The following is a 22,241-nucleotide window of genomic DNA, read 5'->3' on the forward strand; positions in this document are numbered from 1 at the left end:
CTAAGATAGCTTTGTACAACAGCACCTGGTCTTCAGCAACCAATGCTTGCATTAACAGGCGACTAACAGGATCGAATTGTCAGGCTCATACCTTGGTTGAAACGTACACCAAAGGTTTAGCTCAATGCTCATACTATTGATCAGGGAATTGACTGGTCCACACTTGATTATTTTCACCTAATTTTGAAGGTCGAACTCAGGAGCGAGACCATGCAGGGATTTCTGGGCCCTCCCAGTAACTTGGTGGCTGTTGTCCCAAGACTAGAGTTCACAGTCTGGCCCAAGTGAGGAAGTAATCTTTGTAACCTCTGTGACCAATACTCACTTGCATCTTCACTCCCTCTCTCAGTCAGGGTTAAGTGAGTGACAGATCTAAGATCACTGCAAACACCAATCTAACACCACAAGTAAGTGAAAGCTATGTTTATTCATTGTAATGATCAAATCTGAAGGCATAATTTAGGAGAGATATGTAAGACAATAAATATGATGAAAAATATGTCAATGATAATTCAAATCCGTCAATCTGGTAAATTAATTTTCAACAGCAAATAGAATTCCAGACCAAAATACAGTAGTGCTAAATCTATATACCTGCCACCTCACTTGCTCGGAGTACACTCTTCCTGCAGTGCCATGGCTGTCAAATGTTTGACAGGGTGAGTCTTTTACATACTCCTGGTCATGAAGAAATTCCTTGTTTTTTGTAATTGCATCATTATTACTCTGGAAAAAATATTCTAAAGAGGATTCCATTCCCAAACACCATCAAAGGAGAACAAATGCGTGTAGATGCACAGCAAATACTTGAAATAATAGACATTGTAAAACTCTGAAATGGCACCCTTCAACTGTGTCAGGAAGGGATCACATCTCATGACAAATACGGACTACTAGTTCAACCCTCCATGGGGCAACACCCATTCCTAGGTTTGAGGGAGGGTTCAACACTGACTCCTGTCGCTACAGTAATGAAATATTTTTCTTTAAAGATGTTTACTGTGTGTTGAAACATTCAAATATTAAATTCTACAAAAATAGTGCATCAGGTTCAGAAAGAAATTGTATTTAAAAGATTTGCAGATCATTATAAAGCAATCATAGAGCAATGTGTATCATGAGTCCTAAACACTCGCATTTGATAGAGCGAGCACAATGATGGTCGTAAACTGAGATTAACCCTCCCCATTCCACAGTCTCTTATAAGGGCTATGGCAGTCTACAAAAATCATTGTCTACTTGGTAATAATAACTGTCATATTTCAGATATACAACATAAACCAAATACGTGATGGCACGTTGAGAAATCAGCAATGCTGGAAGCACTCATAAAACCTCCAACTCTTGTTGTGTCGTGGCCCACTGTGCCCTGTTTGCAGGGGTCACTGATGATGAGGATTGTCTTCGTGGATTACTGAGGTATTGTGTTGCAAGAGTCATCACCTCATGGACTCTGGCTAGGCCTACAACTGTACATACTACATATATACAGGCATGGTATATATACACCTGGGAAACAAATGGGCAGCACAATGCTCTTTTGTCTTACTGAGGGATTATCTGAAACTTATTATCTTCAGAAAGATCTACCTGTACATACAATACTGATCTTATATTGTCTCAGATACCATGGATACCTGTGAAAGTGGGTATAGAAAGTACACTTTATCATCCAAAACGTGCCTCCACTGGATACATCCCCTGGATGAGATTAGGTTATCTAGAAGATGTCAATGCAATGTAATTGTATCATTATGTTTGTTTTGTAGACTATTGTGATGTCATTGTTTACCATGGTATCACAATCAAAGTACTGTAAACTGTTTCTTGCACACAGCGCAATACTTATTACCGCTTACAAAAAGAAAAATGTGGAAGAAAGATTAAAAGTAATCGCACCCAAATATCCTCTGATATCAAATATATCAACAAATCTCAGAGATTTACACTTGTATTCACCTGGGGTGATGTTTTGTTTGTAAACAGACACTCAGGTGAGATTTCTCCAAGTGGTCACGAGTACCAAGTTTTTAACACACTGCAAAGACTAGAAGGAAGCATCTGTTGTCAAGGACAGGTAGTTGATGGCCCTGAACAGTTAATTTCATTTCTGTACTTAAATATATTTCACTCCAAAAAACAATATGTGTTTTGTAAAAAAAAATAATACATGGTACATTTGTAAAAATACTTTATCTGTAAATAGTAAGCTGTGTTGACCATTTCCAGGTGTATACATGTTAAAGCTGGACCTACATCTACACATTCAGGCTATTTACAGTGAACATACAAATAACTCAAAGTCTGAGAAGAAAGTTTACAGCATGTTCTTATAATACATTTGGATCTTTGCCCTCATAAGAAATTACTCATTGGTCATATCTGATCTCTCTGGGGTAATGGCATTAAACTGCTTTAAAAGTTGTTGTCATATTGACACCTATAAATATACCAGTATACCACTGTACATTGTAACATAAACTAACCAATACAATGTTTGATTACAGCAGATGTAACCAATAATACCATACATATCTGAGGTCAAGGTTATAAAACAAGGGAGACAAATGTGATGAGACACTCTCATTGTTTACTAAAAAGAGCAAAACCAAAAAATCTACATAAACTCAGACCTCTTACTCCAGTACAATATCCTCTCATGACTGACTGACTGAGTTTGGTTTTACGTTGCTTTTAGCAATATTCCAGCAATATCATGGCGGGGGAAACCAGAAATGGGCTTCACTCATTGTACCCATGTGGGGATTCGAACCCAGGTCTTCGGCGTGACGAGCCAACGCTTTAACCACTAGACTACCCCACCGCCCCTATCCTCTCATGAAGATCAAACACCTGTATAGGAAGTCAGGTGGGGTTTCTAATCAGCCAATCAATCGAGGTGTAATTGTTTTGTTGTGTTATACATTCCATTGATACTTACGCATTACAATACTTTGTATCTGAGTGCATCTGCACCAAAACAGGAATTGTATATGAATATTTGTGTTGATGTTAATTTGCACAAATCAGAAGGCAAGCTGGTAAAACAAAATAAAGCTCATATCTGATTGGTTGAGAACTCATGTGTCCTTCGTATAAACTAGTTTAAATTAAGGTCAAGGTTCACCTGACCTCTTGAGACAGTGCCGTCAGATCATCGCACAGATAGGGATCATATCGTAGCAGTGTGCGAAATAGCCACTGGCCCACTAGCCTGTGGCTAGTAAATATCCAATCGGGCCAGCATATCTCCACAGTCACTGGCCCACCGGGCTAGTGAGTGTTCATGAGGTCAGTTTGTAAATATATCACTCTCTCCGACTTGATAAGTTATAAATAACACACTTTTGAATCATGCAAGATTTTGGCCTGAGAAAATGCTCATCATATTAGCAGCTTAATGATGAAACACGTGTCTATATTCAAATTTCAGTCTAGTGAATTATTTTGTGACTAGCAAAATTTGGAAACTATTTCGCACACTGTATCATAGTAAACATCTTCAAGACATTGTAAACCAAATTGCCCATAACCAACAAGGGACTGAACTAAATGTACATTCTATAGCATATATAAACTGTAAACTTTATATCGGTCAAATGTAAAATAATACAATATATTTCAAGTATTAATATCAACTATGCTGATCCCATCTCAAGTTCTAAAAACTGTTTCTCATCATTGATTCCTTTAAAAGAGCAGTATGAATAGCTTTCATTTGGTGAATCATATTTCAACTTGTCCAGTAAAACACCTTTAATATTAGTTAAGATTTTACCAGAGGGGTTATCTTTCCTTGCCACAGTTATTTGACAAACAAGAGAAAACAAAATAAAATGCCTGGTAACAAGGTTATTTTGAAAATACAATTGATGAGAAACCATTTTGTAATCAACTTAATGACTGATTCAAGCCTGAGGCACCTCGAAATGTTTTGCTTCAGTGTTCAAGTCTGTTGTTGAAGAACATGTAAACATCTACATCTGCAATACTGACAAACTACGACACTGGCTGCGTACTGTGACACAATACCTGGCAAGGTGTGTCTCAAAATGCTATATATACAGGTGTGTGACTTATACTGAAAATGTAAACATTGGCACATGTGTTATACTGGAATTCAAAAATAAAATAAAAATAACATTCTTTTTTTCTTTATGATTGATAACAAATGATACAATCTGAAAAAACGATGAATAAATTAATGAGTGTTTTAATCAATACTTGCGAAAAAATGCAGCTTGTGAATAAAGGAAACATGACAACATAATGGCTGTAGCACCGTGGATGACTCCATGACTCATGACTAGAGAGTTAAAAGATATACAGAAATATATATGGTTGACTAGGGTTGACTAGCGTCGACACACTTCCTTAGGTTAAGGTAATTTAAACATATCAATGTTAATACAACAATTCATGAAATATACTGCTCAAAAGACATTAAGGAACACCTGTTTTGTTTGTCCATATTGATCCAGTTATTCTGTAATGGTATTAGGTAAAGTAATTTCAAAGAATCAATGTCCTTAATCTTCTTTTGAGTGGTATATCATACCTTAGCATTAATTGTAGAAGAATACTATTGCTTTATGTTGAGTGCCTGGCTTTAGAGTGAGTGAGTGAATTCTGCAATACAATTACAGAATGGATCAGAGACACCACAGCTGGATTGCAAAATATACAGATAAGGATGCTGACCAAGCCAGATCTTCTCTGGTGGTTGACCATCTTACCCTACACCATCTCTACACGTTGCATACCCCAGTTGTGAACCATGCCTTTCACTGGTACATCAATACATCAGGCAGTCATACCCCAACATCAAGCAAACAGGAACTGGCCTTCTGCATAGACAAACCTACAGTTACATGCCCAGAGTCATGTGTACTACTTCGGTGGCATTTACAGCATTTGTGATAACAAAACTAGGACAAGACTGGGGTTTGAACCAAGACCAGCTGATCCAGACACAACTAAGGGACTTAACTCTGCACAGCTACAGGGCTAGACTACCTCTTAGACTCTGAATATATATACACTTGAAAGTAACAAATAAACCCATTGAAATTGAAAAGGAGCCCCAGTGACATGGGAAATTCAGATTCTGAGAAATCTAGACTTGCTTTATTTAGGGCTTTATCATTGCAGGGAGGGCAGTAGGGAAAATAATGTGGTTCAGGGACTGTGAGACAGACTATTACATGGTCTGAGGCCACTGGAACAAGAAGCTGTGAGTGTCTGGTAGAGAACTGTGGTATGCAATGGTAAAGACAGAGGAACATATACTCTGATCCCCTAATACCAGTGTATGAAATAAGCCAAAACCCCAGCCAGACATCAGGGCTGGTAACTTCAAAATGTTACCAGCCCAAAATGGATATAACCAGACCAAATGTGGTGAATTTAAAAATTTTACCAGACCATCGGTCTGGCCAGCTGTAAATTTAATCCGTCCGTCAGAAATCTAGACCGTCTTGGGCGGTCGGACGGGCCTTATTTCATACACTGTTAATACTCTGACAATTGCTTCAGTTCCAATCCAATGACAACTATTCTTCCAACTGACAACCAAGGTTCTCTTTCGCTACTGGCCCACCTGCTCACCACTGATGCACAGCTGAGTTTTCGTAAAGAGCATTTGATGATGAAATTTCCTGTCTTCTGGAAATGTTAGCACTGGAACATGACATCAGTATGAAAACTAATCAACAGATATGTGGATATTCATAAAGTTTTGAGAAAACCATATTGTAGTGATCCCACCAACAGTTTACCAGAAAGGAAGGATCTGCATGATGATGTCCCTGATAGACGGAATGCTCTCTGTGTAGCAGGTAGAACATGACGTTCAAGGTAACAGGATTACTGGATCAATAAGTTTGTAGAACAGACACTGACAGTTTGATGGATAAACACAAACTGGTAACACAAACAAACTGAAGTTCCCTTCCAGTAACATTACACTTAGCAATCTGTAGCAGGGTACACCTACAGAATACCGGATACCTACCAGCCATATTGTTTAGTGTCAAATCACCCTAACCCTAACCCTAACCCTCACCTAAAGTAAACTCGCATGTTTTCTGGTGGAAGGTATCCGGTATTATGTAATCTTACCCTGTAGCAGTGCCACTTAAAACATCATAAACTTTTAACTAAAAACAAGATGGTTCAAGTCAGCTGCCATGTTTGACTTATGATCAAGCACACTGCATTAATTAGACTCTGTAAGGAGCCACCAGTCTATCCCCAACACCTTGCCGTCTGTGATCAGCATGTATGGTCCCATGGATGATTTACTGACTCTCGACAAATGTGTTGGATTTAGTTTACAATGGACTCCTTACAGTTAAACTTTGCACTTTGAATAACATACTGAAAATAATACAAATAAAAGCCAGACCAAATAATTGCTAATACTTCCTGAAAGCAATCATTACATGTGTAGCCATGACAAATTTTTTTAACCAGACTCTACAGTTGGTCGGCACTGTGTGTAACTGAACTAAACATCTCTCTGAAAGAACACAGGTGCACTGAATCTGTTGTGTTTACTGGTCATGTTTCCATGGCAACCAGCAATCTGTCAGTTACTAAGCAGCATGGTCTCCCTTTGATATAACTCTTGAAGGGTAAAGAAATAAACATAATGTCTTGGAGACCAGCCATAACATGCTTGACTTGTTTAAATAAAGACTCCTTTTAAGAAGAAATTCAAATAGACTGGTGTGTGGTATGTTTTATAGATTTGTTAATGTCTTTGAAGATACTCCTGATGTGAAGCTGTCACGAGACAACATGGTTTATTTGCTGGAAGTATGTTTGTGTTGTCTGTATATACCATTACAAACTATATATAACCTGTCCGGGGGAATGCAAATACTGCTAGACTTTGTTCCTTACCAAAGTGAATAACGTGTTTATAAACACAGCACTGAACAGACTGTATCACATGGGAGGCCAATCATCCCGCAGGCAAACCTTGTCTACAGAATCCACACAGTTCAACCACAATGCTGGGATATGAATAGCGAAAATCTCCTCACTTATTAAATGTTTGTACAGAATATTGACCTCTATCAGTCCCTCAAACAGAAAATGAAACAAAACAATCCGAATACTTCCACGCACTTCTTAATACTTTGCCAACTCGAGAGTTCTTCAGTTTCTAAAAATTAAGAGATCCTTTGGACTCCTTCTCATTGTATACTGAGGGACAGTTTAACAGCTAATTAGAATATATTTTCATTTCAGGGACTAAATATTCATAAAAGTGAAAAGCCTCTGCTTGTAGCAATATAACCAGCAATATAAAGGGAGTACACCAGAAATGGGCTCAACATTTAGTGGCCATGAGGGTAATCGGAACTGGGTAATCTCGATGACAAGTGAACTAGGTCCCCCACCCTAAAAGAAGAAGCTCAGGGCAATTGACAGTCCTAGCTAATGAGATATAAATACCTCAAACACTTCATTCTTCGGCAAGTCTAGAGATCCTCAATTTATAAAAATCTGTCTCAGGCTACAGGAGAGAAATGTTGTCAGTTATAGATGCTTGCTAATGATATTGCCTGGCCATAGAGTATAGTCTACCAATAAAACCATTTCAGAAAGAAAATGATGCATGAAAATAGTATACAAATGAAAAAGACTCAAATCCTTTATCAGACTTCTGTCCTACGCAAACAGGAATTTTCAATACTACTATCCCAGGGTCATTGAGTGGAACTGAATGGATTTCAAGTCATTAGACACATATACAGTGCAATTACAGATTCTGTCCAGCTAAAATAGAACATCTTGTCAATATTACCCCAATGTTATAATACTTGTTTCTTTTTGGAATTCTCAAAACCTTTATGAACATCCATCTCATCCTTGAAAGCAAGGAGCCCTAACTGTGAGTGGGAGGCTTCATTCAAAGCCTTGGAACGTATGCAACTTTTGTACTGTTCAGAGCTGAGGTTGGGATCACACACTTTCTCGTGCCACAGATGGAAGATGCCGGGGTCAGTGGCTCGGATCACCATGTACTCACTCCTCACATATTTCTGATAGAGAAACACATCTTCCCCACCCCAACCAGTAATCTGCTCATCAAAACCTTTGATTTTCAAGAAGTCTGATCGGAACTGGCAAGTCATTCCGTATCCAAAGTCTCGCCAGAATCCTGTGTCTTTAGATATGATGAGTTGGTCCTTCAGGGATGGAATCTGCATGTCTTGTAGTGCATAGACAACATTTGGATTATATAGACTAAACACTATAGGATAATATACCCGTTTTCCACGCTCTGCATTGAGTCGGCATCTCTCAAGAAATTCATTATTAAATACAATGTCCACATCACAAAGGAACAGTAAGGTATCTCCACTCTTCCAGTTCAAGGCACCAATTTGTAGGCCACGGCCTCGCGCAAACTTCTCATTCAAAGTTACAAGTTTCAAATGTTTAAATTTGTAAGCTTTAGCTATTTGAGACATAATATTCTTCACTTCCCGTAGTCCCTCCTTCCCGAAGTAGACCACAGTCAAATACACTCTCTTATCCTGCTTTATGCAGGTACTGATGAAACGATCCATGAACAGCCGGAAGGTCTCCACCCGGCCGGAGAGGGGCAGGATGAGGTTGACCCACTCCTGGCTGGTGGACATGGTGTTGTTCCTGATCTGCATGGGAGGACCAAACGGCCTCATCATCACCAGCTTGACATACGAGTAGGGACTGTTGGTGTCCTTATTTCGGAAATACAATTCATAGTGTGACCCTGAGGTCGGTTCAGTCCTGAACACACCTTCTAAGAAGTCTTCAAAAGTATATGGCTTGGCATTTTCAGATCTATTCACATTCAGCTGATCAACTCCAAAGGCAACCATTTCAAACAGATCTCGCTTCTTATACCCAATGGGTTTTTCTATGACACGTTTTCCCAGGCCAGGTTCATGCATGTACACCCTGTTGAGAGTAAACCGATCAAATGCAACAATATCATACTCAGTCTTCAAGGCAACTCCTTGATGGATCTCGGCAGCCTTCACCTTCTCCTGGAAGTACCTGATGAAGTCCTCTGTCTTGTTCTGTATTACAATGGTTTTGCCCTCCAAGATCTCCTTGGATGTAATCTCGGCTACAGTTGGACGGGCAGCTGCGATTTGAGTGAGGTTATGAACTCGTTCCTGGGCAGACTTCAGCTCATTTTCCAAGCTGCCGATACGGTCTCTGAGGATGGTTACTTCTCGATTGTGTCGGAGTTCTCTGTCCCTCAGCATATCTCGCACCATGCGACTCTCTGCGGTGTGGTCGCGGATGTTGGGCATGCCTTGGGTGGCTTGCTGGAAGTGGCTGTCCAAACCAAACTTGGCTACAAACATCATGGTCATTACAGACAAGCTGAATAGCAGGAAGAGTATGCGTGGCATCATGTGCAGCGGCAGTGATCAGCAACTCCCTCAATCACCCTCCTCCCTGCTCTCTCCCCATTCTCACCTGGTTGCAATCAACTCATCTGAAACACCAGAACACAACAGTTAGGACAAGTTACATGTAACATGAATGAAACACCAGCAACACAACAGTTAAGATATGAGACATGTAACATGTGAAATACTTGTAACACAACCGTTTAGACATGTGAAATAGTTACATGTAACATGTATGCAACACCAGCAACAGAACAGTTAGAACAAGTTACATGTAACATGTGTGAAACAGCTGTAACACTACAGTTAGGACAAGCTACATCTTATAGAAACATTCTTTGTTCATTGTTAATCATATAGTTGGTGAGTGAGCTTATATTGTTTCATCATGCCAGAATGTTGCAGCTCATTCACAGCAAGCCTCTATGAAGAGGATTATTACTAAGAAAAGTAGATTGTACACCCAATTTAGTTTTTACCAAAGTGGTTTGACATCCATTCTTTACCAATATCTGTAAGCAGAACGTTATCTGAAAACATGACTGATGTATTTCAATGTCAAGATTCACAAACCAAGTTCATTAAAATGGACACAGGCTTATCATAACACTGACCTTCAAGTGACTCAATGCAACACGACCTTCACCCTGATTTAATGTAACATGACCTTCACCCTGATTTAATGTAACATGACCTTCACCCTCATTTAATGTAACATGACCTTCACCCTGATTTAATGTAACACGACCTTCACCCTGATTTAATGTAACACGACCTTCACCCTGATTTAATGTAACATGACCTTCACCCTGATTTAATGTAACATGACCTTCACCCTGATTAAATGTAACATGACCTTCACCCTAACTGAATGCAACATGACCTTCACCTCAAAGTTTTCACTGAGGTAGAACCATACTGCAAGACCACACAGACCACAGTTGTGTAAAACATGTCTTTATCAAAGTTTGTAAGAACCTCTTAAAATAATGACAAGCATAGTGTACTGGATGCTTCTGACCCAGAAACTCCTATCACTATTTTGATCATGGGTAGGAAAGACTATGGGTTGAAACATAAACAAATTACTTTGCTTGAGTCAACACATGTTACTGATTGTAGTGGGCTGATAGTGAGCAGTGTTGAGAGCATTATAACATATTTAGTTAGTTGCTAATGCTTATGTGACATGGCAGAGCATTTAGATACTGACAGCTGCTAGATTCTTCAAGCTAAGCTCATGGTTTCCAAATCACACTTATTGTCAAATTAGGTAAGTACTTAAGTATAGCCGTATGGTGCCGTCTTTCAACATAGTCTTCTTATCTTCACTGAACACCTATCAGGTAGTCAAAATGACAAAATAAACACAAGCTTTTCACACAAAACAGAAAGTTGTGTCTGGGTACTATCAATCTAATGATAACATGCTTCTGATTCATACCGCATTCAAACAAACAGCTGCTGGCTGAAACACGTGTTGCTGTGTGGGGTAAATCAGTCCACCAACCTGCTGTATACGCTAATAGTGAAAATGATATCTACCATGGAGTCTTCTGAAATATCACAAACCTTTCAACTGATGTTTCTCTTTGACCAGATAAAACAACAACAAACAAGCAAAATAAACTACCATCAATTGTTTCAAAGGTAACTCAAACTTAACTCTTAAGAAAATATTTCATATTCAGCATCAAACCTGTAAAAAAAATGCCTTCATATTTACCTGCTCCCTGTTATTTCCATTATGACACAGAACTAAAATAGACACAAAGAGGTAACTGTACTTCAGTGCTGACGTCTTAGAATCATCATTTTGTGCTAAAACATACCAGTAATTTTTAATAAAGTTATTCTTGGGAAATAAGGAATTCAGCCTACAACCTTCTTTCAATGTGGGCCAATGTTTCCAGCACAAGCCACATTCAGTGGTGGATTACCTCACATGCCTGAAATCCCAATCATAGCTAGAAACAGGAGACAAGTAATACTTGGATGAAAACATTTCAATGCCCGGTATCAGATATTTACCAAGATGGAAATTGTCAAGCCCAATCTAAGATAGTGTTCTTCAGACAGATGAGAAACTGCTGTGAGTCCTTCTGTTATGACAACTCTAATAACTGATAGCATACTTGTTCGTTTTCATGCTGTGCACAAATAATGACAAGAAAGCAGACAAAAACAGAGGTCAGGATTCAATTAATACATATACATTGTAGTACTTTCCAAACAGCAAAGACTATATACAGTAAACGCATCACACTGACATTATGACAGTATACACTCCCATTTTTCAAGAGGATATAGCATGTTATTGTGCAAGCATGATATACCATGTACCATAGCCAACCTGTACAGAAACAGACTAGTTGCTTGGAAACTAGTACATGACTGACAAACAACGAGGTGGCGATGATCATGCTCGCAGAGAGGAAGCATGGGTTCAATCGCCTAGGAAACCAACCTCACTGAACAGTATACAGTTATGTAAGCTGTTATTCAAGATATTCAAGCTATTTCGTGATTATTAATTGACTGAGAAACATTTCTTGGAATAAAGCTGCATGTTTACTTTGACTGATGCTGCAGGTATCAACATCACAGGTGTACTGTGAGTGAGTGAGTGAGTGAGTGAGTGAGTGAGTGAGTGAGTGGGTGAGTGAGTGAGTGAGTGAGTGAGTGAGTGAGTGAGTGGTGAGTGAGTGAGTGAGCAGGCAGGTGAGTGAGTGAGTGAGTGAGTGAGTGAGTCAGGCAGGCAGTGTTACTTCAGCTGAAATCCTGCCAATTTTAATCGGCACTGACAACCACTGCTCATCATGTACGTAACCTGCCACTGAGATTTTCTCACAATCAGTAAAGAGATCAGTGTTGGTTGATCAGTCAGTGTTGCTTTTACAATTAAAACTGGTACAAATATAATGACTTAAATTTATTTTATTTTTTTATTTAGATAATGAGTGAAAACACAGCTACATCTACCAATGTGTTCTGATACATGAATTAGTCCATGAGTTGGAGTTTTTCGCATTGCCTTAAACAGTTTTCGTGTTACATCACAGGATCTCAGCTTGATGTGGGTGGAGAACCCACCTTCCTCCAGGTATTCTGTGAAGCCCACCAGCGCCAGTATGTTGCCAACAAACATGAAATGTTTTTAAATCTGTACATATCTACATCCATAACACTAAACGATTTAAATAACTCTGTCTGTACATATTTATACCCTTTGTCTGCCTCTTGTTGAACTTTTTTGTAATATACACTTGTAACTATGTGGAGAGGGCTTATTTAAGTTGGATAACTTGTGCCCAATCCGTTTCTTAATTGAATAAAATATGTTTTAATCATTCAATCAACAAACATGAAAACATAATCTGGCAAACCAGGATTGACACCCCCAGTTACAGCTTCCTGGCGTGCCTAAGGGAAGTAACTCATCATCTGAATATCAGTGTTTGCTATTTCTGTTTAAATTGAGTGAACACGCTTTAATTTCCTCCATTAGCATTTTAGGATCGTCAAATGTTTATGCTACCATGCTGACAGTCAATTATATAACAAATAAATAAGTCAGAATGCCAAATAAGACTCTTTGAAAACAATCTGATGTCTACATATATAAAAGATATACATATTTCAATAATGAAATGATACTTATTGATACTGAGTGAAGAGTGTCACATTTTGTATCACACACAATACTTATTGAGACTGAATGAAAAGTATCACATTTTGTATCACACACAATACTTATTGAGACTGAATGAAAAGTATTACATTTTCTATCACACACAATACTTCTTGATTATACTGAGTGAAGAGTATCACATTTTTTTGTATCACTGTGTTCCAATACTTGAATTGATTGATATTAAAGGAGATATCGTTTTGACAGTTGATATCACACACAATACTTATGCTATGATCATGAACTGAATAAAAGTATCACATTTTGTATCACACACAATACTTATTGATACTGAATGAAGAGTATCACATTTTGTATCACACACAATACTTCTTTGATACTGTTGAGTGAAGAGTATCACATTTTGTATCACACACAATACTTATTGATACTGAAGTGAAGAGTATCACATTTTGTATCACACACAATACTTATTGATACTGAGTGAAGAGTATCACATTTTGTATCACACACAATACTTATTGATGATACTGATTAAAGAGAAGAGTATCACATTTTGTATCATACACAATACTTATTGATACTGAATGAGAGTATCACATTTTGTATCATACACAATACTTATTGATACTGATAAAGAAAGTATCACATTTTGTATCACACACAATACTTATTGATACTGAATTAAAAGAGTATCACATTTTGTATCACACACAATACTACTTTGATACTGAATTAAAAGAGTATCACATTTTGTATCATACACAATACTTATTGATACTGAATGAAGAGTATCACATTTTGTATCACACACAATACTTATTGATACTGAATGAAGAGTATCACATTTTGTATCACACACAATACTTATTGATACTGAATGAAGAGTATCACATTTTGTATCACACACAATACTTATTGATACTGAATGAGAAGTATCACATTTTGTATCACACACAATACTTATTGATACTGAATAAAAGTATCACATTTTGTATCACACACACTTATTGATACTGAATGTATCACATTTTGTACACAATACTTATTGATACTGAATGAAAAGTATCACATTTTGTATCACACACAATACTTATTGATACTGAATGAAGAGTATCACATTTTGTATCATACACAATACTTATTGATACTGAATGAGAAGTATCACATTTTGTATCACACACAATACTTATTGATACTGAATGAAAAGTATCACATTTTGTATCACACACAATACTTATTGATACTGAATGAAAAGTATCACATTTTGTATCACACACAATACTTATTGATACTGAATGAAAAAGTATCACATTTTGTATCATACACAATACTTATTGATACTGAATGAAGAGTATCACATTTTGTATCACACACAATACTTATTGATACTGAATGAAGAGTATCACATTTTGTATCACACACAATACTTATTGATACTGAATGAAAAGTATCACATTTTGTATCACACACAATACTTATTGATACTGAATGAAAAGTATCACATTTTGTATCACACACAATACTTATTGATACTGAGTGAAAAGTATCACATTTTGTATCATACACAATACTTATTGATACTGAATGAAGAGTATCACATTTTGTATCACACACAATACTTATTGATACTGAATGAAGAGTATCACATTTTGTATCACACACAATACTTATTGATACTGAATGAAGAGTATCACATTTTGTATCACACACAATACTTATTGATACTGAATGAAGAGTATCACATTTTGTATCACACACAATACTTATTGATACTGAATGAAGAGTATCACATTTTGTATCACACACAATACTTATTGATACTGAGTGAAGAGTATCACATTTTGTATCATACACAATAGCTATTGATACTGAGTGAAGAGTATCACATTTTGTATCATACACAATACTTATTGATACTGAATGAGAAGTACATTTTGTATCACACACAATACTTATTGATACTGAATAAAGAGTATCACATTTTGTATCATACACAATACTTATTCATACTGAATGAGGGGTATCACATTTTGTATGCCAGGGACAGATATTGTGGGGCTCAAGTGCAACTGTAAATCAGCTCCAGTGATTGTATCATCACTTACAGCCATGTTTCAATGTCTATTAATCACATAGGAAATCATCACTTTGGCTTGACTCGGCCGTCAAGAGTGTGCGTGTGTTACAGCGTCTAACATCTCCTAAATCTCCGGGTAACAAGCCGATCCTGACAGTTCTAGATACAGACAACACACACGGAGGAGGAGGCAAGCCAAGACAGTAATGTACCATGCAAGAAAGATGGGTTTTTGTCTGTTCCACACCAAGCGCGGTCCCCCGAGAATGACATAATAATGTACTCACCCCTATCATTAGATTATCACAGTTTCTATTCCTCACAGGCTAGTTTGAAAAAAACACAGAGTTATTGTTAAGTAACAACTAATGTTCTTCCCTGTGCTTTTTTAGAAAGATTACAATCTGACACAACCATCAAAATATTCTTTTTTTAAACTGAGTACGTAGTAATGAAGACCTAGTGTTGTTCCATCTCATTATCAACTTATCCTGATCTCAACTGGGCTCCCCATGTGGCATTGTGATAAAACATTCCTTCAGCTTTCAATGTTTAAAATGATGTGATCATATAAATATATTGCATAGCACAGAGTCAACTGTTTTAAATCTAATGTTTTAAAGAACATAATTTTTCTGATAAGAGTATTATCAAACTATAAAACCAGATGTATTGCCTACCTGTGCTAGGAGACTTGAAACTGTTTTCCTTAAGACTACTCACAATCAATTTATCCACTAACCCAGCTTTCCAAGGCAATCTCAACATTTGAATGTTTGACGCCAACATTCGGCTCAAGTCAGCCTTATAAAACGGGAAGCCCCAACCTGCTGGCCTCCGGCATCACAATGAGCAATCACACATGCGGCAACAATAAGCAACAAAATTGTTCACACATTTGCCATTAAATTTAAATGGCGTATAGAATGATATCAAACGTACAATGGAGTATTTTGTCAATCTTGCAAAATTTATGAAAACCCACCAACCTGCAAATCATCAACCCATCTTAATGCAAGCTGCAATTCATGATGTTCTAAAATGCCTGTGCTGATGAAGCTGTAGAACAGGACGTTCTAACATGCATGTGCTGAGAACACATAAAGTCAGGCAAGGTTGGAAACGGATCTGACCAAACATTGTTCACAGGCCAATATTCCCCAAAGAAAGATTATCGGAGACACCTGAGCTCTGCCCAACATAGTTGGGCCATTCACAGACTCTTCAAACAGTCTTTCTTTGAAGTCCGCAATAGAAGCGGATGGACATAGATGCATATGTGATTGCAAGTCGGACAGGCACACACAGATAACTCCATGTCCCGGATGAAGGAGCGGACACCAGGCCCACAACACAATACGGCTGTAATCAAGTGACTCCCTCCACACACACACAGCTCGCCTCTTCCCCGATCAAGTGGCAGGGAACGCCCAAGGTCCAGTGAGATAGGCTGCACACCAGGAACAGTCTGTGATTCATCTCAGGTTTTCATCATCATACACCACTTCTCTGGTCACAGTATTCATGTGTCATATGAGGCTTCAATGTGGTTCCCCTGGTTCATACAAATCTGAACCAACAAATATAACTCTATACACAGGTCTCCAAAGTCAATGATCACACTTCACAAGACTTATTAAGGCCTAAATGTGGCTCTCTATGTCTTCAATTACAGAGTGAGTGAGTGAGTTGGGTTTATTACCACTTTGAACAGTATTTCAGTTACTTCATGGCATTACTGATTTAAGAGTGAATGGGTGGGTGAGTGAGTGAGTGAGTGAGTGAGTGAGTGAGTGAGTGAGTGAGTGAGTGAGTGAGTGAGTGAGTGAGTGAGTGAGTGAGTGAGTGAGTGAGTGAGTGAGTGAGTGAGTGAGTTTATCGATGTAGTTTTCATCAGTTGAGAGACAGAGGTTTTCTTTTGTGTTGCATAACAGCATTATGCAGTATTAGAGAAAGAATATGCTATGTAATTATGATTACACAATGTGGACGGTGCGGTGGCTGACATTGTGTGCTGGCAATTAGGTGCCTGACCCTGAGGGTGTGGGTTCGTATCCCGGAGGGGGCTCAACCCAACAGAAGTACTAAAATCTGAGAAAGTGTAATTCCAAATATAACATACATTAAATTATGCTATGTAACTGACAATGCAATACAGGGCCTAGATTTTCGAAGCTCTCTTAGCGTTAAGATAGTCGTATGTTAATGTTAATGCATGGCACTTACGACTATCTTAGCGCTAAGAGAGCTTCGAAAATCTAGGCCCAGGACTTCAAAATCCAAGGCCTCTTCATCCCTGCCCCTCAAAACAGAACAGAACCGAGGTGTTTTATTATCCCAAAAAGTGTTTCCAATACTGATCACCTGGACCAAATTTGATGACACAATAATCATGGTAATGGTGTGGTACTTGCTAATGATAATCCTAGTTAGTTCCTTCAAACTGGGAGCTAATGTGATGCTTGTTGTTCTATGGTGGCCAGCAACAGTTTGGCGGTATCGCAGTGGCCTGCCTCTAGTCTCAGCAGGTCATACCAGAGGTTGATATAATGAGGAACATCCCACATCATTCAGACATTCAGACAACCAGAAATATGATCTGACCCAGTCTACTTGGGCAGCCTCGTCAGACAAGCAATGGAGCGATGTATGATAACTGGGGCAGCCTCGTCAGACAAGCAATGGAGCGATGTATGATAACTAGGGCAGCCTCGTCAGACAAGCAATGGAGCGATGTATGATAACTGGGGCAGCCTCGTCAGACAAGCAATGGAGCGATGTATGATAACTGGGGCAGCCTCGTCAGACAAGCAATGGAGCGATGTATGATAACTGGGGCAGCCTCGTCAGACAAGCAATGGAGCGATGTATGATAACTGGGGCAGCCTCGTCAGACAAGCAATGGAGCGATGTATGATAACTGGGGCAGCCTCGTCAGACAAGCAATGGAGCGATGTATGATAACTGGGGAAGCCTCGTCAGACAAGCAATGGAGCGATGTATGATAACTGGGCAATGTCAGACAAGCAATGGAGCGATGTATGATAACTGGGGCAGCCTTGTCAGACAAGCAATGGGCGATGTATGATAACTGGGGGGCCTCATCAGACAAGCAAGCGATGTATGATAACTGGGGCAGCCTCGTCAGACAAGCAATGGAGCGATGTATGATAACTGGGGCAGCCTCGTCAGACAAGCAATGGAGCGATGTATGATAACTGGGGGAGCAGACAAGCAATGGAGCGATGTGGGGCTGGGGCCTCGTCAGACAAGCAATGGAGCGATGTATGATAACTGGGGCAGCCTCGTCAGACAAGCAATGGAGCGATGTATGATAACTGGGGAAGCCTCGTCAGACAAGCAATGGAGCGATGTATGATAACTGGGGAAGCCTCGTCAGACAAGCAATGGAGCGATGTATGATAACTGGGGCAGCCTGGTCAGACAAGCAATGGAGCGATGTATGATAACTGGGGCAGCCTGGTCAGACAAGCAATGGAGCGATGTATGATAACTGGGGAAGCCTCGTCAGACAAGCAATGGAGCGATGTATGATAACTGGGGAAGCCTCGTCAGACAAGCAATGGAGCGATGTATGATAACTGGGGCAGCCTCGTCAGACAAGCAATGGAGCGATGTATGATAACTGGGGAAGCCTCGTCAGACAAGCAATGGAGCGATGTATGATAACTGGGGCAGCCTCGTCAGACAAGCAATGGAGCGATGTATGATAACTGGGGAAGCCTCGTCAGACAAGCAATGGAGCGATGTATGATAACTGGGGAAGCCTCGTCAGACAAGCAATGGAGCGATGTATGATAACTGGGGAAGCCTCGTCAGACAAGCAATGGAGCGATGTATGATAACTGGGGCAGCCTCGTCAGACAAGCAATGGAGCGATGTATGATAACTGGGGCAGCCTCGTCAGACAAGCAATGGAGCGATGTATGATAACTGGGGCAGCCTCGTCAGACAAGCAATGGAGCGATGTATGATAACTGGGGAAGCCTCGTCAGACAAGCAATGGAGCGATGTATGATAACTGGGGCAGCCTCGTCAGACAAGCAATGGAGCGATGTATGATAACTGGGGCAGCCTCGTCAGACAAGCAATGGAGCGATGTATGATAACTGGGGCAGCCTCGTCAGACAAGCAATGGAGCGATGTATGATAACTGGGGCAGTGAGGTAGCCTACAAGTCAAATCATTGGCTCGTAATGCTGAAGGGTCAGATTTGATTCCACATATGGGTACAATGTGTGAAGCCTGATTCTGGTGTCCCCTGGCGTGATAATGCTGGAATACTGCTAAAAACGATGTAAAACACAACTCACTCACTCACTCACTCACTCACTATGATAATTGGTGTAAATGTGAACACTAATAACCAGTAAGTTGGTATGTCATACGTTCTCTACTAGAGTGAGTGAGTGGGTATTTAGGCAATACATTAAACTGTGCATACTAGAGACCAGGGAGGAGAAGCCAAACCCTTGAGCTGTGACCAGTATTGAATATTGAATTTTAGCCTTTTACCAAATCCATTAATTACGTATCTGATCCTTTATGACAAACGGTGCCTGTCATCATAAGTGAATATTTTCATATCAACCATGTCTTGGCTACCAAAGGTCAAGAGCGCAGATCTGTACCTGATGTGAAAGTGTGTGCCGACTGTCCAATAGAGCCCTCCACACATCCTACCCAGCCCTCAACCCAGTAACATTCTCACAGGAAGTGATGTGTATAAAAACGACCAATCATTGTAGCTGATCAGTAAAACACATCTGAAGATGTATATCTGAGATTCAGTCAGACAAGGAGCACCAGACCTTTGATGATGCTACTGAAACAAGAACCATCTTCATCTGATGCACACCTGTCAAAGGCTTGTGACATTAGGTTATCTCCCTTTACACTTCTCAAGTTTCAAAAGCTATCAAATAATCAATTAATGTCCAATCAAGGTTATTTTTATAACCTTCAGTAAAAGTAATGGTGATAGCATATGTGTCTGTGAAGGAAACATGATGGCACGTTGAGATCTGAAGTCTACCAACCTCTGATGTCAATAGGTGCATTTGAGCCGAAGTCGAGCAAAGGATACACCAGCAGGAAGTTTACAGAAGGCACTGACAGTATTTCTGGGTTAAGAAAACAAATCATAACATGATCCATTTCTAATGTTTTACATGATATGGACAGTTGTCTGTAAGGAGCCAAAAACATGGGAAACATGAAACAGAGTGAGTGATGCTTTAGTTTGTGTAACTCTACGGTTGATTCTGGGTGTACTGGGTGTCTCTACACTGTAGTCAATCTACTATCATTCTGTTTAATTCCTTTCAGGTTTCATAGCCCAGGGTCCGCTTAATGTTTTGATAGGCATTCAAAATACCTGAATATTAGCAAGTAACACAGTAAAGTAAGAAGTGTGCTAAAGAAAGTGTGCAGGTGATATATATTATGAATTGTACTGTAAAAACATGTCTGGTATAGATGTTCAGTTACCAACATAATAGACATATGGAGTCTTAGGGCTGCATCCCCACATCCGCAGCCTCATCTGCACCCACACCAACATCTGCACACACATCTCCAACATCTGCACCCACACCCACAATCACAGCCACATCTGCACCCACACCACATCTCCACCCACACCCACATGTGCACCCACACCCACAATCACAGCCACATCTGCACCTGCATCCGCACCCGCAGCAACATCTGCAGCAACATCCACACCTACATTCGCACCCACATCAACACACACACCTACATTTGCACCTGGCTACCCCAAGTTTTGATTCACAACACACATATTTTAGACATAACGCTGTCTTCAAACATCACATTGTTTTTTAACAAAATATTCACTCTGTCATCTCTTTATCAAGTCTGATAATGTATGTTGGTAATTTGGATCAGGTATGTGGCATTTCATATTTCAGGAAATTTGCATCTGCATTATGTATGGCACGTCTTCAATTTGTGATCAATCTCACTGGAGCACAACCTCTTAATTTGCCACAAAATAGCTCATTGGAGGATGATGACCCTAATTTGTCACAATGCCCTGCAAAACCTAGCTCACTGGAGGATGATCACCTTTACTTGTCACAATGTCCTGTAAAACCTTCCTCAGTGGAGCACAATCACCTTAACTTGTCACAATGTCCTGCAAACCTAGCTCACTGGAGGATGCTCGCCTTAACTTGCCACAAATGGCCTGTAATCCATCTCACTAGAACACAACCACCGTAACAGGCCACAAATGTTCTATTGTTGTATGATGCAAGTCATCATCTTCCAAATATGGACCAGAAGGTCATGATCTCCTTCTGTCAGGAACTCGGGCTATCAGGACCACATTGCAGTGGGTTCTAACACTGAAACAGCTGTACCATTTCATATAAAGATCAGCTAGTATGTTGAAAAATAGGCTGTAGCCTCCTTCATCCCCCACCTTGTACTACAGAAGTATGAATAGAAAGGTAGTTGCCCAGTCATGAGGCCATCATTAGATCCCCGTCCAGAGCATGGTATGCGCTATATGCAACAAGGGTACTTCTGGAAAGGTCTCAAGCAAGTATGGCTGGATGGGCCATGTTACCTCCTGTGGGTACAATATGGAAGGTAAACGTGAACAAACAAACACCTCCATCAACACCATGCAATGTGAGTGTGATCTGTTGGCTTCGGGGCAACATCCACCTGATTGCCTGGAGTTTGTTGTCCTGATGGTATCATCTTCCAACTCTACAACACGTTACTGCTGCCTAGACCTGACTACAACACGTTACTGCTGCCTAGACCTGACTACAACACACACTCTGCTGCTTCAACAAACAGGCCACTGAAACACTGACAGAAAACAACAAAATACTTTGATGATTGGTGCAATTTGGGTTTCAACACCAAAATGTGGCTGATTTCTTTGAAATGCTTACTCAAATAGTGCTCCAGGTACGCCTATGCTGAGCATGGTTGGTATTCATAGAGAGAGTCAATAACTAGATGTTTATGTGTATATCACATGTTTTCAAAACAGGAAGGAGCCATGCTGCTTATTGTCTATTATTCT

The 22,241-nt window shown here is 39.6% G+C and overlaps 1 protein-coding gene across 1 annotated transcript in view; it reads right to left on the reverse strand.

Annotated features, from left to right (window-relative positions):
- Positions 1-408: 408 nt before the first annotated feature.
- LOC124275673 (chondroitin sulfate N-acetylgalactosaminyltransferase 1-like) overlaps positions 409-22,241 on the reverse strand; it is a 62,872-nt gene continuing 41,039 nt past the window's right edge. Inside the window, exon 3 of the mRNA XM_046711299.1 lies at positions 409-9,508. Coding sequence (XP_046567255.1) covers positions 7,824-9,425 — 1,602 coding nt within the window. The 5' untranslated portion in view covers positions 9,426-9,508 and the 3' untranslated portion in view covers positions 409-7,823. The remainder of the gene's footprint in view (positions 9,509-22,241) is intronic.

The sequence above is a fragment of the Haliotis rubra genome, unplaced genomic scaffold, assembly GCF_003918875.1.
Source record: "Haliotis rubra isolate DU_JTF1 unplaced genomic scaffold, ASM391887v1 Scf105, whole genome shotgun sequence".
Lineage (NCBI taxonomy): Eukaryota > Metazoa > Mollusca > Gastropoda > Lepetellida > Haliotidae > Haliotis > Haliotis rubra.